Consider the following 13244-nt stretch of genomic DNA (forward strand, 5'->3'; position numbering starts at 1 on the left):
CTCCTTTTCATCTAGGACTAGGAGGAACAGGAATTGTAGGACTTCACATCATTAGAATAAATTCTCCACTGAGTGAACCCATAGATAGTTGATGAAATTGTTTCTGCAGCTGCAGAAAAAGCCACAAGTTGACACAGACACACATTTCCTTAGGGCAGAAAAAATCATCTTTTTGCAATAAAATTTCTCTTCATTGTAAGATTGATTGCACAAATCTGGACACTGCAATCAGAATACAAATATATGAGGACACCAGTGTTTCAGGAGGTTGTGGTTGACCATTTTCTCTTTTAAAACAAGTAAGTAGCTTTAAAAAAACCCAACAAATTAGCCAATATGAAAGGGATAACAAGATGCTTTTTGCATATTCTAAATACTAAAATGGGAGAAAAACACCAAATGGGATACAAAAGTTATGACTAATAGGGAGAAAGTGAAGTGAGGAAACAGAATATTAATAAAATGGGAGCTGTGATTAACAAGTAGTATGATATAGCTGAAGCTTTCTATTTTCGTAAAGTTCAGGTTCATTTATTCTTTATGTCCCATTAAATCTCACTATGGACTTTCCAACCATATTAAATAATTCTGCTATGAACTTATATTCAATTCAGTGGAACCACCATCATGCTCTGTCAAAGGAAATCAAATCAGGTGGGCTCCAAACATTTTCCCAGCAGTATTTTCCTAATTGTTGTAGGGTTCATCACAGAGTGATTCCTTTACTAGGCTTGCAACTAATTAGTTATGTGCCCACTATTGGAGAAATATTTTAAATTTAAACTCATTTTCACATGGATAGCAACAGCTCCCATAGAGAAAAAGGATTAAATAAGAATACTTGTTACAGCCCCTGGGATCTCTTAGGGAACACAATCACCTCCCAGGAGTGCTGCTATTAAGGCACTTAAGAGGAGCCTGGACACACCAACACAGCCAGAGCTTTGTCACTGGTAAATGACAGCCTCTGGGGCTCTAATTTTGGTGATCAGTTTACTGTGGTGTGAATCATAGCTGAATCACAGTAGTGTCTTGGCACTCTTCATACACTGCCTTAAACCACAGGAATACTGAAATAAGGAGTTCTGGTACATCGGAAAATTGGATTCCTTTTCCCCCAGCCTGTACTTTTCCTTTCCCTTTCTCTTTCTCTTTCCCTTTCCCTTTCCCTTTCCTTTCCTTTCCTTTCCTTTCCTTTCCTTTCCTTTCCTTTCCTTTCCTTTCCTTTCCTTTCCTTTCCTTTCCTTTCCTTTCCTTTCCTTTCCTTTCCTTTCCTTTCCTTTCCTTTCCTTTCCTTTCCTTTCCTTTCCTTTCCTTTCCTTTTCCTTTTCCTTTTCCTTTTCCCTTTCCTTTTCCCTTTCCTTTTCCTTTTCCTTTTCCTTTTCCTTTTCCTTTTCCTTTTCCTTTTCCTTTTCCTTTTCCTTTCCATTTCTTTTCTGACAGCCTCAGAATCAAAGAACACTTTTCCATTCTCTTCATCAGATTTCATCCTCATTAGTCACCCAGCAGATTATGGAGCTCTGATAGGTGGTATGGCTTTTTGGAGAGAGCCAAACCAAAGGACCTGCTGCACATATCCTGGTTCCCAGGCTCCTTGCCAGCACAGGGTGTGATGTAACAGGCTCTCTCTCACACTGAACAAGTTCACAGCCCTGTTTTGGAGTTTACTACACTTTGGCTAAGAAACAGCATGAATAGCTTTGCAGGGAACTGCTACTGTTTAACAAGAGAGTAGCTGCAGGAACAATCTGGTTTCTCCCTTTTATCCAGGACTGGAAGAGAGTCCCAGCTGTACATTACATCTCTCCTCTCCCATATGCTGGAGCAGCAAGGACTGTGCAAAATGAATACAGGCCAGACTCCCTTCTGTGTGCTCTGCCTGCAGTTTTAACAGGACTCACTCACACAAGGTGAGTGAGTCTCTGAGCACCTTCTGGCTGACTTTTCCTCCTTCTTGTTAAGGACATTCTGGGAAATTACTTGGCTTGGAAGTTATTTGGAGGACAGTGGCTCACTACACAGTCATATGGAAAGGACCATTTGTAGGCATGTTCTGACTTTGTCAACTTCTTGTGAGCAGAGGAAGCCCCAGCTTTTGTTTTCCACCAAGAGAGACCCCAAAGGCAACTCTCCAGGCTGGAGCCAGCACCTTCTGGCCTGGGCTCCTCTCATGCTGGGGAAGGGGAAACCAGGAGATGAGGTAACACAGAAATGCTTGTGTTTGCAGGGAGTAGTGCTATTTTCACAGTGTCTTATGCATCAGAGGAAGAAGAAAGGATGAAAGATAAGGATACAAGCACATAATGCCCAACGTACCACATTCCACTTCAAAATACAGACAAGGTGGAAACAGGGCAAACAGGTTCCTTCCTCAATTTGCAACCTCTCTGCATTCCTTTCATGGTTCGTAATGTCACACTAGAGAAGAGTTATCATTTACCACTTACTGCCTGAAGGTTACACCATCCAAACAACACAAGGCCAAAGTACAGAGTTATGAACTGCATTGTGAGAAATCAAATTGCTCCTTTGCCGTTTAATGCAGTGCACAGTAATCTTTAGGCACAGCTTTGATCTCTTATCAGCTCAATTTCTCATTATAACCTAACTCAGCCACTAGGAACACTTAGACATGCAGGGGAAGCCTGGCAGAGCTGCTGCAGTGGTGTGTGACAGCCCCAGCACTTCCAGCTTTGGGCATCTGAGGAGTGCCTGGATCAGAAATGCAACACCCAGAGTCAATCTCTTCCTTCAGAGTCAGCCCCAGGGGCTCCTCAGCCCCCTGGGGATCTGATCCATCCCCTGCCAATGCCTCTCTGGGGGATACAGAGACAACTGCAGCTACTGCACTCCAAGCTTAAGCAGCTCAGAAAGGTTTCTAAAGTTAGGTGGGATAAATCCAGACCCTGGTGATTACCACAGACATCCATTTAGCATGAGGTTAATTGCTGAGCTTTGTGTACTGTGTTGAGAAGATACTTGCTGAAGGAGGATCTCCCTCACTCATGAACTGTCTCCCACTATTTATTCCCCTCCTCAGAATCAAAGGCTTAAAAATCACGTGAAAATACCCACTGTTGGAAGTGCTACTAAAGCAGGAAAGGTTTTGGTTACATCTGCTGGGAAATAGGTATATTTTTATTCTTCTCTCCATGTCTTCTCTCTTTCTGAACAAATTTAACCATTTTGCACCCAAGTCTCAGACAGGTAAAAAATTTCAGAACCAGCTTCAAATGCCATTAATTATAATATTGGACTAAGACTAATTCTGAGTCCTGATACTATATATCTTCCTATAGTTATATTTTCTTCTGTTTTGTTTTCTTTTTTTTTTTAATAATATTTCCGGGTCTGGGTCCAAGGGTTTCTCTTTCCTACTGCAATATATATACAGCAATCATGAATAATTTATAATAATTCTGGGGTCTCACACATTATCATTATCAGTTAAGCAATGTAATAAGTAAATGAGATTTAAGTTGACAGAGCCCTGTAGATAAGAGTCAACTTCTCATTTCAGCTGTCAACATAGCATGGCCACTATGAAACCATTTATCATAAAATTTATAGTGTGTTTTTAAAATAACTGAAATTGCTCTGCCAGCAAATAGTGATGTAAGCAAAGAAGAAACTGACTTTGCCTCTTACAGATTTGTTTATGGCACGAGATTGTGAAATAATGTATTTATTAACACAGCTCCGAATAAATGAAATGTTTGAAACACAGTCAAGTCAAGAATATTTGTTTACTGCTATTGTATTTGCAAAGGAATGTTGGGTCAATAATTTGCAGGGATCAAAATACACGACAGTGAGAGAACACTCATCAGCTTCAGATTCGTGTCCTGCAGGAGCTCAGCCTTTCTCTCTAACAGTTTCTCCTAGAAGAGAATGGCAAATCTAATCTCTCCATCCACTCTCTGTTGAAAATTAAACATCCAGAGCTTTGTTCCTCACTGCTCTGTGGCTGCTGACATTTATTGCCAAGTAAACCAGAACCCTAATGATTCACTGGCAGCTCTGCACACTCACTGCTCTCAGACATAAACGAGTACAGAGGGTACCAGACAATCAAGTGCTACACATCCCACATATTTCTGTATCTTCTGATCAGGAGAGAATTGAGTCCAGCATTCTGAGCTACCCCTCCAGACTCTCTCTTGTACATATATACAACCACAACTGTTCATAAAAACCTGCTGAGAATTCTGTTTCTTTATTCTGGCATCTTCTTCTCAACTTCGTGTTGTCTGAATCAGCAAATAATCAAAAACAAAACAAACTTTTCAGTCCTTCAGTCAGTGGAATGTGCTAAGATTATGCTGTTTCCTCACTTCTATTCTAATAGGTACAAAAGACTCTTCTGTAGCTCCATAACACAGATGAACACATTCATATGCAAATAATATAACTGATTGACTAAAACCTACCCAAAATATTTTTGTATGCTACAAACCTTTGGGTTTAATAATTTCTGTATCCAAGAATATACCTACATGGAAAGGCAGTGAGCTGGCTGCAGAAAAGTTACTGCTGGAGTTCCCTAACTGTAAATGTAGGACTTATTTTATTTAATACTTTAATGATTTACTTTTGCATTGCAGAACAGAAAGTCTGTAATTTTTAGGGAGAGTTTGTCTTGCTTAATCTAAAAAAACAAAGGTTGGCTACTGGTACAACAGGATGTAGCAAACAATGAATGAAAATGGCCATTAATTATAAGAGAAAACAGTTATAACCCGTCCATGAAAGAAATGATGTTGAAAATCAAAGACTTTGTAACCTTTACAGAAGGGGCAGGTGCTTTATGGGATGTGTGGGAATGAGTTGAAAGCAGCAGATGAACTGTGATCCAGGACCCAAATGCTTTCAGCATCTCAACAGCTGCTGCTACTGCAGGTACCTCACACAAAACAAAAAGTCTTTGGGATTGCTGTGTTACTTGTCCAGATCCTGGAACAGCTTTCCCATGGGTGAGTGGGAGGAAACTTCCTGCTTTTAAATAAATTACTGAGAACTGGAATGAAACAGAACTTGTAGCTGTTCAACAGAGCAACTGACCTCATGAACCTGTATGCCCTTTACAGTTCTAGATTTCTGGATACAAAAACATGCTGTAGATTTTATATTTTGGAGGGGGAAAAAAGGAATAAAAGCTGGGCAAGACAGCTGCAGGGTAGTTTACCCTGGTGATAGATCAAGGTCTGCTGGTTCCATGAGTCAGAGAAATGGAAAGACACAGGTAATGTGAAGGAATTAACAGAAAAGGAAAAGGGGGCAAAAAGACAGAGGAGAAAGAAAAGGAGAGTGATGCCTCTGAGGCTCAGGCTGGCCAAGGGAGAGGGGAGGAGGCACAGAGCTATGCAGAACTGGAGAATATCAGAGGCTGGAAATCGGAACTGCTGAGTTCATGCATTACCAGGAACTGAAGAAACCACTTTTATTAAGACACCTTTGCTATGTGGGAGGCTGGATAAATGCCGTGGTAGTGCTCCCCTTCCTTTTCTACCCTCTGAGCTGGGGCAGGAGGTGTGATAGCAAACTGTGCCATTAGTCACCAGCTGTCCCAGTCATCTCAGACTCCAGAGGCAGCAGGAACTCAGAACTCCTGCAGCTCAGACTGTGAATTTCTTTTTTATATGCTCTCTTTGGCTGCTAACACTCTCATCAGCTCTTCTTAAGGGAGATAAAAAAAAAAATCCACAATAAAATTTTGTCCATCTCTGGGGTGGCATCTCAGCAGTGCATCCTGGGATCCGAAGCCATTACAAAAATCACTTTGAAAGTAGTGCAAAGATTAGTTACTATTTGGGTAAATCAGAAGGGAGACACCACCTTTAAATTCCCAGTGCCCTCTCAGCCAAAATCTGAAGTAAACTGAAGGGAAAAGCCGTGTTCTCATTCTGTCCCCCAGCATGGACAAGCACACTGCAGCCCATCAGTTGTAACACAAGGCACAGTCCACACACAGCCCTACACATTTCCCAGTGGAAAACTGGACACAGACTTTACTTACTGGTTTTGAGGTAGCACAGGGAGCTGGTGTCATGATGGGAGGCTTGGCTGCGCTTTGTGATGGAGGCAGAGAAAATCTCTGCCCTGTGTCTGGAGGCGAGGAACAGTGAATCCGTGTTTCCAGTCTCTCAGGCTCATGCTTGTAAGATTCCAGAGGAAACGTGGGCTGCTTGGTCACTTGTGTTGGGGTAGATGGAGAAGAGGAGAGGCCAGAGGCTGTGAACAACAATAATGACCAAAGATCAGTTCAGGTAAAAAGCAGAGGGAGATCTCAGCTTTAGAGAAATCCTGTACTTCTTAATCACATTTCCCCAAACTAAAAGTAGGGATCTCACCTCCTTGTTTACAGAAGGGAATCTGTGCCTTGCCATTAAAACCCTTTTAAGCTGGTTGAACTGTCTGATCCACTACAGGGAGGCACAGTGGCAAGATGGGAGTGCTGGATGTTTGTGATGGATTAACCTCCTGTCTGATTGCTTATTTCTAAAATGATACTCAGCACGGGTATTACTTTATTGTTATTATTTTAATACTCCTGTGAGTCTCAGGATTACCTTTATCTCATGGCACGTGGCTCAAAACCCTTAATGTTGGGTTTTTTTCTTCTTTTTCATTATTTTAACAGTAACTCAGCCAGCAGTTAAAATACAATTAGGAGCACAGACAGAAAGAACAGGGCATATTTCTCCTGAGCCTCAGTTTGCTTTCTGTAAAGCTCTTGTACAACCTTTGCACAAACTAAAATTGTTTTCAGCTGCCTTTGAGGGGAAAGATTGATCTTATCTATTGCCAAAACTCAGTGTCAGCAGCAGATAATTTCTCTTGTGGTCACCCTGTTTTTATTTGACACGTGTATGTACCCCAGCCGTATTTTTGATTATGTTCCTAGGGCAGCTCTGAACTGTGAACAAACAGATTTGAACTGTGTTTATTTCCCATTTAAGAACCAGCAGACATCCGCCACCTGTCAGAAAATTCAGGTTCCAACATCTGTGTTTCTGGTTACATGTACATCAGCAAACCAAGGGTGTTCTGTGGTGCCAGCATAAATCAGGACAGACTTAGATCATAAAAACCATGAGGCTGAACTGGGATATGTATTTTTAAGTGGGCTGTAAGACCTCTGAATTTGGCTCATTTCTTGTGCTTCCATAGATTTGTGTAGATGATCAGTTAGTCCAAAGGGGACTCAAGCTCATCAAAAGAGAGCAGATTAATGAACATAAAGTCCCAGGCCACTCAAAGGAGTGTTTGAGAACATAATGTTGCATTTTCATGGTAAATCTGGCTCCTTGCTGTGAGCTTTCAGGGCTCCATCAGAGATTATTGCACCAGAAGTTTTTTCCTAAGTTCCTACACTTGGAACACAGGCTGTCCAACAGCTCAGGGAGGGATCTATTACTTGAAGAAATGATCACTCCTGACATATCTGGGGAAGAGTTAGCATTCTGTGTTTAAAGGAATTAACATGTAATATGGGTAACTGTTCTTTACCTATTACTCTTCTTTGAAAACAACCCTTCTTGATGGCTTTTACATAATAAGAGACTTAACTCTATTATTATAGAGTCAGTCAACATGAAATCTGCAAAATAATTAGCCTCTAATATGTTTTATTAATAGTGGGTTTAGTGGTACAGGATACTGTATTTATTTCTTTCAAAGAAAGTCTTAATTCTCACTGATAAATTTTAGCTTTGCTGGAATCAAAAAGGACCCCCTACTCAGTCCCTATCTTTGGTCCTTTTCCAAACTTGCAGCTGGACTTCCATTTAATTTGATTTTTAAGGAGCCCTGCAGCCCTGCCAGTCAAGCAGCAATACCACAGGCCCAGAGGAGGCTGGGGTTGGGGGCAGGTACAGATGTTGGCAGATGTGACATGCCATGGAGTGAGGCAAGAATAACCACCCTGGCATTTTTAATGTCCTCAACCCCTGCTCATTTCAGGGGGGCTGGAGAGAGTTTCCACTTCCTTAAGGATTGAAAGGACACCTAACTTGCCTGTTCAGTTTTTGCTTACAGACAAATTTAAATAAGCAATTCTGGGGAAGATGTTCCTCTGTCTTTATGGAACAAATGTTCCCTGAGTGCTCAGATTGGGGGTTGAGAGAGCTGTAATTGATGCAAATGGAAAACCACTAAAAGGGAGAAAAACACCATTAGATCTTCAAGTCTTGCTGCTGGGATGTGTTCATTGTGTGCTAATGTATTCAGCAAGTCCACAAGAACCATTTCCAGTGCAGAGAGGCTCTGCCAGAAGAGCTTTTACCAGACATACAGAAACCACACACTCAGCAGCCAAGCAAGGCTGGCCTGCCAAGTGCAGAGGACATCTGTAGGACACAGGGACGAGTGGACCAAATGGGACCAGGGAAGTAACATCTCTTACATACTGTGAAAGCTGCTGTCACCTCCTCACAGACATGAAACAGCCCAGGCAGGACAGACAACGTGGTGTCCATCTTACAAGGATGTTCACTGGTGGTGCATCTCCTTTTGGATGCCAGCCTTGGATACTTGGCAGGAGTTTTTATGGATGAAGAGCATCTGTGACCCCAGCACACTGAGCCCTAGAACTGTTTGTTCCAACCAGGCACTTCAAACATAAAGTATTCACTGTGAGGCACACCCTAATACATCTGAGATCCAATTTGTCTGTGACTCAGTTTCTGCACAGAGTTGGAGGGAAAAATATAATTATTTTGCAGAGTACTAGATAAAATTAATGTAATTAAGCTTTTCAATCTTTTAGAAGCCTCCCTCATAGCATTATTGTGGTATCTGTGTTATTTACATTTGTACAATACTGAGATTGAAGTCATAATCACATAGGAAGTGCTTAATTTTTTACGAATATTACAACAAAATACTTTTGGCTGCTGTGATACAGCCCAACACCCTAAACCCTATGAAGTCTTTTTATAAAGCCTTCCACATCAAAGAATGAAAATCTGTAATATATCTCCAGAACAAAATCAGTTCAGGAGTAACAGGACTTTGTATTAACATTAGGCCTATTGGACTGACAACTCAACAGCAGCACTGGTATAAATATATTGTTATCTGTACATTCAGTAAATGTCCTGCTCTACTACAGCAGAAGGAATCTAGTGAAGAGACAAGATACAGCTCTAACCCATGGCTAAAACCAGTTTATTTGGGATAATGTATTTAAAACAATTAAGCAGGGAAAACCAGACAACAATTCAGGATTCTTCTATAATGAAGCAGAAACAATTCAGTATGTATGTAGGATTTGAGGGAAAAACAAACTTTGACATTAGCTACAAACCCTACTAGTTCTAGTAACAATATGAACAAAATGTGGTGTTTTCATGTTATGAAACTAAATAGCTGTCCCATTTTTTATAGCAGAAAAGAATTTTAGAAAAAAATTAAAAAGAGAGGAAAAGGTCTTGCAGATTGGTTGCTGTGTCTCTGGCTAACAAAAGGGTTTGTCCTTTGGGGTTGGAACTGGATGATCTTTAAGGTCTCTTGCAACCCAAAACATATGATGATTCAATGATTCTATATTTCCTATTGATTAACCCTATCCAGTTCTGAAAAAAGCCAAGAGTTTTGCTTTATTCTGATTCATTCTCACATTACCTTTCTTGGGACAAAACAAGAGCAAATAAAGAGAATAACTTTGTGGTCTCTGAATTGATGGATCATAAGTATAATATTTGTATAACTGATTATGCATATGAATATGTGGTTTGAAACAACCTTCATATTCCAACTTTACATGGATCCTGACAGAACTAGATAGCACTAGACTTTGATCAGAATGGGGCTGTCTCCAGCTGCCTTTCCCCTGTGACAGGGACAGCAAACAGGGATGGCCCAGCACTCAGTTCTGTGCCCCTGTTTGAGCAACTTCAGCTGGGATCAAGGCATCATGCATCATGGGTGGGATGCAAGAGCCCCAAGAAGAGCTGCTGCAATGGCAGTGCCCACACCTTTGGCTCAACTCACACCCAGCACTGGCTGGTACAGACATACAGAACCAATTTCTCCAGGTATTTACAACAATTTCTCTTAAATAAAGCCCTTATTTTGCACAGCATTAAGTTTTTCACCCACGTACTTGGGCATGCTGATCCAAACCAGCCCTCCACTGATACATAACAGGAAAGGATGAAGTGCTGTGCTGTCACCCGTGTACTCCCAGGGGAAGAAGGGTGGATGCCCTCATACATTTCCTACATTCCCAGGGTGACACCCACAATGAGTTCTGTCACCTACATTTCATGCCTGACCTGGCAGGATGCATCTGGTGGTTTCTGGGAGGCAGGATGCTCACAGCCCAGTGATTCCTGCCAAAGCCTTCCTTTTCATCCACCCTTTTTCCAGAAGGAAAAACAGCTGCTGCCCCCATGAACCTTTGGAGCCACCTGCCCCCATAGGATGCTGGAAGGGATTTCAGGGATGTGCTAACACTCCTTTAGAGAGGTTTGGCTTCGGGGGACAGTAATAGAGTCACACTCCCCATTGAGGGCCCTAAGGGTGGAGCCAGCAGCCTGCCCTCAAACTTTTACATTTGTGTGCTAAAGGTGCTGAAATGGGAGAGAGTTACTGGCCATGAAAATGAAATTGCTCTTTGCACTTTCCTTAGGAATCACACTTCAGTATTCTCTCATCCTGTACCTGATCAAGCAAATAATAACACTGCTAATACATAAAATTGTGGCTAAAACAGTTTTCTGAGTTTATATATATGGACATATTCATTTACCATTTAGAGTGAAACTTCTCAGCAAAAAAACCAACAAACCAACCAACAAACAAACAAACAAAAAAAAACCAAAAAAGCAAACCAAAGCAAAAAAACCTCAAAAAGGAATTTCCATTTGCAGTGTCTCCATGTGACACTTTTTGTCTTGACTTTTTCCCAGGACAACGCTGTCCTTTCATTTGCATTCTCAGCTGGCAGTGAAACAGAGAAGGCGGCAGGCTGTGGCTGCTGAATTTTAAGTACCCTGCAGCACAAGGGAATCTGAGTTGAGCTGCTGGTTCATTAAGCTGATTCACTCTTCAGACACAATGCTATGTTAATTCTGACACATAAGCAAATCAATGCAAATTATGTGAAATGAGGTTTAATGCCACTTAATGGCAGTAAAGCTCTGAACCCATCAACAGGTAAATGGCTACTGCCAGTTTCCATCCAAACAGTGACATTGGCACTAAGTGTTGTAAAATACCCGTTAGTTTTAAAATAGTAAATTAAGTCTGCAGAGTAAACCTGAAGAGTTATTGTACCAAAAAATAGCATGGATACTGCCCAGGAAATTTCCTGTTTTATCTAAGATTGTCACTTACACACCAGTTCAGGTGCCTCCCACCATATAAGAATTCCAGCTCCTACTCTTGAACCCTATAGCCTTTAGCTGTGATTGACACTGTATCACCCATATAATGGCCCTTCCAAGCTCCCTGGTTCCAGCTGAGCAGCATCTATCCCAGCTGCATTAGCAAATGCACTTGTTTCAATCTTACTTAAACAGCTCCATGGCTTTCCATGTAGTGGGTACACCACTCAATGGGAAACTTACTTATTTGCAAAAACACGTTTCTGATGCTTTCATGAAGCAGAGGAAGATAAAAATACGCCTCTTAAGTAATTAAAATATCATATGCCCGAAAATTTAACAGGAAAATTTATATTTTTGAAACAACAACAACAAAAAAATCTAAAACATCTAATTTATTTATGGTAGTTTGAAAAGTGTAGTAGTAGTACTAAAGGAAACCACTTCTTAAGTGGTCTCAGCCATAGAAATATCTGACTCTGAAAGCTCCAGCTTTTGTTTCAGATGCTGTTTCACTTTGTAAAACCAAAGACAAAGCCCCATTGGTATCCAAAATTCAACCTGTCCTACTCCACTTGTGGTCTATTTATGTGCCAAAACCACACTTGTATCTGTGGAATCTGCAATGCAACACCTTTCCCTCATAAAACTGAGAAAATTAGGAGCTGAAGAGTTTAATTAGCAAAGTTTTGAAAATTGTTCTTCTTTCTGAAGATCTCAAGGCCCTATTATGAGGAAAGGCTGATTAGGAGAAACTCTTGTCTGTATCCTTTAAAAAAGATCATGCTGTATCCTTAAAGGAGTTTACTGAAGATCTCTCCTGCAATGATGATTAGACAGAGCATCTTCCACATTGGTTATCTTACATTTGTTAAATGTACTTGTCAAATCTGGAGAGACTTGACAAATTACGTCAGCTCATAAAGCAATAAACACATGAGATCCAAGACCAGAAATCCTGCTGGAGAGCATCCCTCCGGATGGGCTTTTTCTAGTTCTCATTGGCAGCAAGGTTCCAGCCTGGCTTCTAACTACTAATTTTCTGCCAATGCTTCTCCTTTATCTTGCAAATACTGGAGAAAAGACCACGGCCAAATAATTCAGAGCAAAGAAAGGGGGATCACTCACAAGCTTGATGGCAAAGAATGGCTTCTTTTTGAGACGGCCAAATGCACATTCCATTGCTGTTGGACAGCCTGACAGGTGATGAATGAAGAGGTCCTGGTAATGGTTGAGGTAGTCACTGAATAAGTGCCTGGGCTGGCACGAATAATTAACTCGGCATGGTAATTATACTGAGAGACTCAGCACCAAGACTTCGTCAGACACCAGATGGCTGCGGCCAAGACTCAGCCAGAAACACAGACAACGTGTACCTTGCCAGCACAAGTGCCAGTGAGAGGAGAAAAGTGTTAACAGAGATCCTCAGCAGGTAACAGCCCGATGGGGAAACATCCCGGAGTGTCGCTGTAAGGCCGGGGAGCGACGAAGAAACACAGCAACACGGACTTCGTCCAGAAAGCAGAAGGAGCGATTTATTGCAGAAGTAGACACATTTTTATAGACTGGTTCGCTGAACGAAAGGATAGAACAAGCTCATTGGTCCAAGGAAGGCAACACCTCTTGTAAACATGCTTTTACCAAAACATCACGTTCCTCACACACTCATCCTGTCAACAACACCAGGTTCTAAACTTTGTTATTAATTCTTTCCCTTCTGTTTTCCTTTGAGTAGCTTGGGAAAACTCAGACTACTCCTTTCCCTGACTCTCACCAGCATCCAAACTGGAGAACCAGGAGAAAGAGGTCTGGGCACGAATTTCTACGAGAAACACACACACGAGCAAAGAATGCTTCACCCTCCTGAGCATCCATCACCCACAGAGCGAGGGGTCAAGAAATTTGCAGGTATCA

At 41.4% G+C, this 13244-nt stretch overlaps 1 protein-coding gene across 7 annotated transcripts in view; it reads right to left on the reverse strand.

Annotated features, from left to right (window-relative positions):
* Positions 1–13244, reverse strand: part of PRKAG2 (protein kinase AMP-activated non-catalytic subunit gamma 2) — a 209934-nt gene that overhangs the window by 60465 nt on the left and 136225 nt on the right. For all 7 annotated transcript variants that reach the window (XM_014873672.2, XM_088158335.1, XM_088158064.1 and 4 more), the window contains one exon: positions 6017–6231. In XM_014873672.2, the coding sequence (XP_014729158.1) occupies positions 6017–6231 (215 nt within the window). The remainder of the gene's footprint in view (positions 1–6016; positions 6232–13244) is intronic.

This window comes from Sturnus vulgaris, chromosome 1, assembly GCF_052056855.1.
Source record: "Sturnus vulgaris isolate bStuVul1 chromosome 1, bStuVul1.hap1, whole genome shotgun sequence".
NCBI classification, from domain to species: Eukaryota; Metazoa; Chordata; class Aves; order Passeriformes; family Sturnidae; genus Sturnus; species Sturnus vulgaris.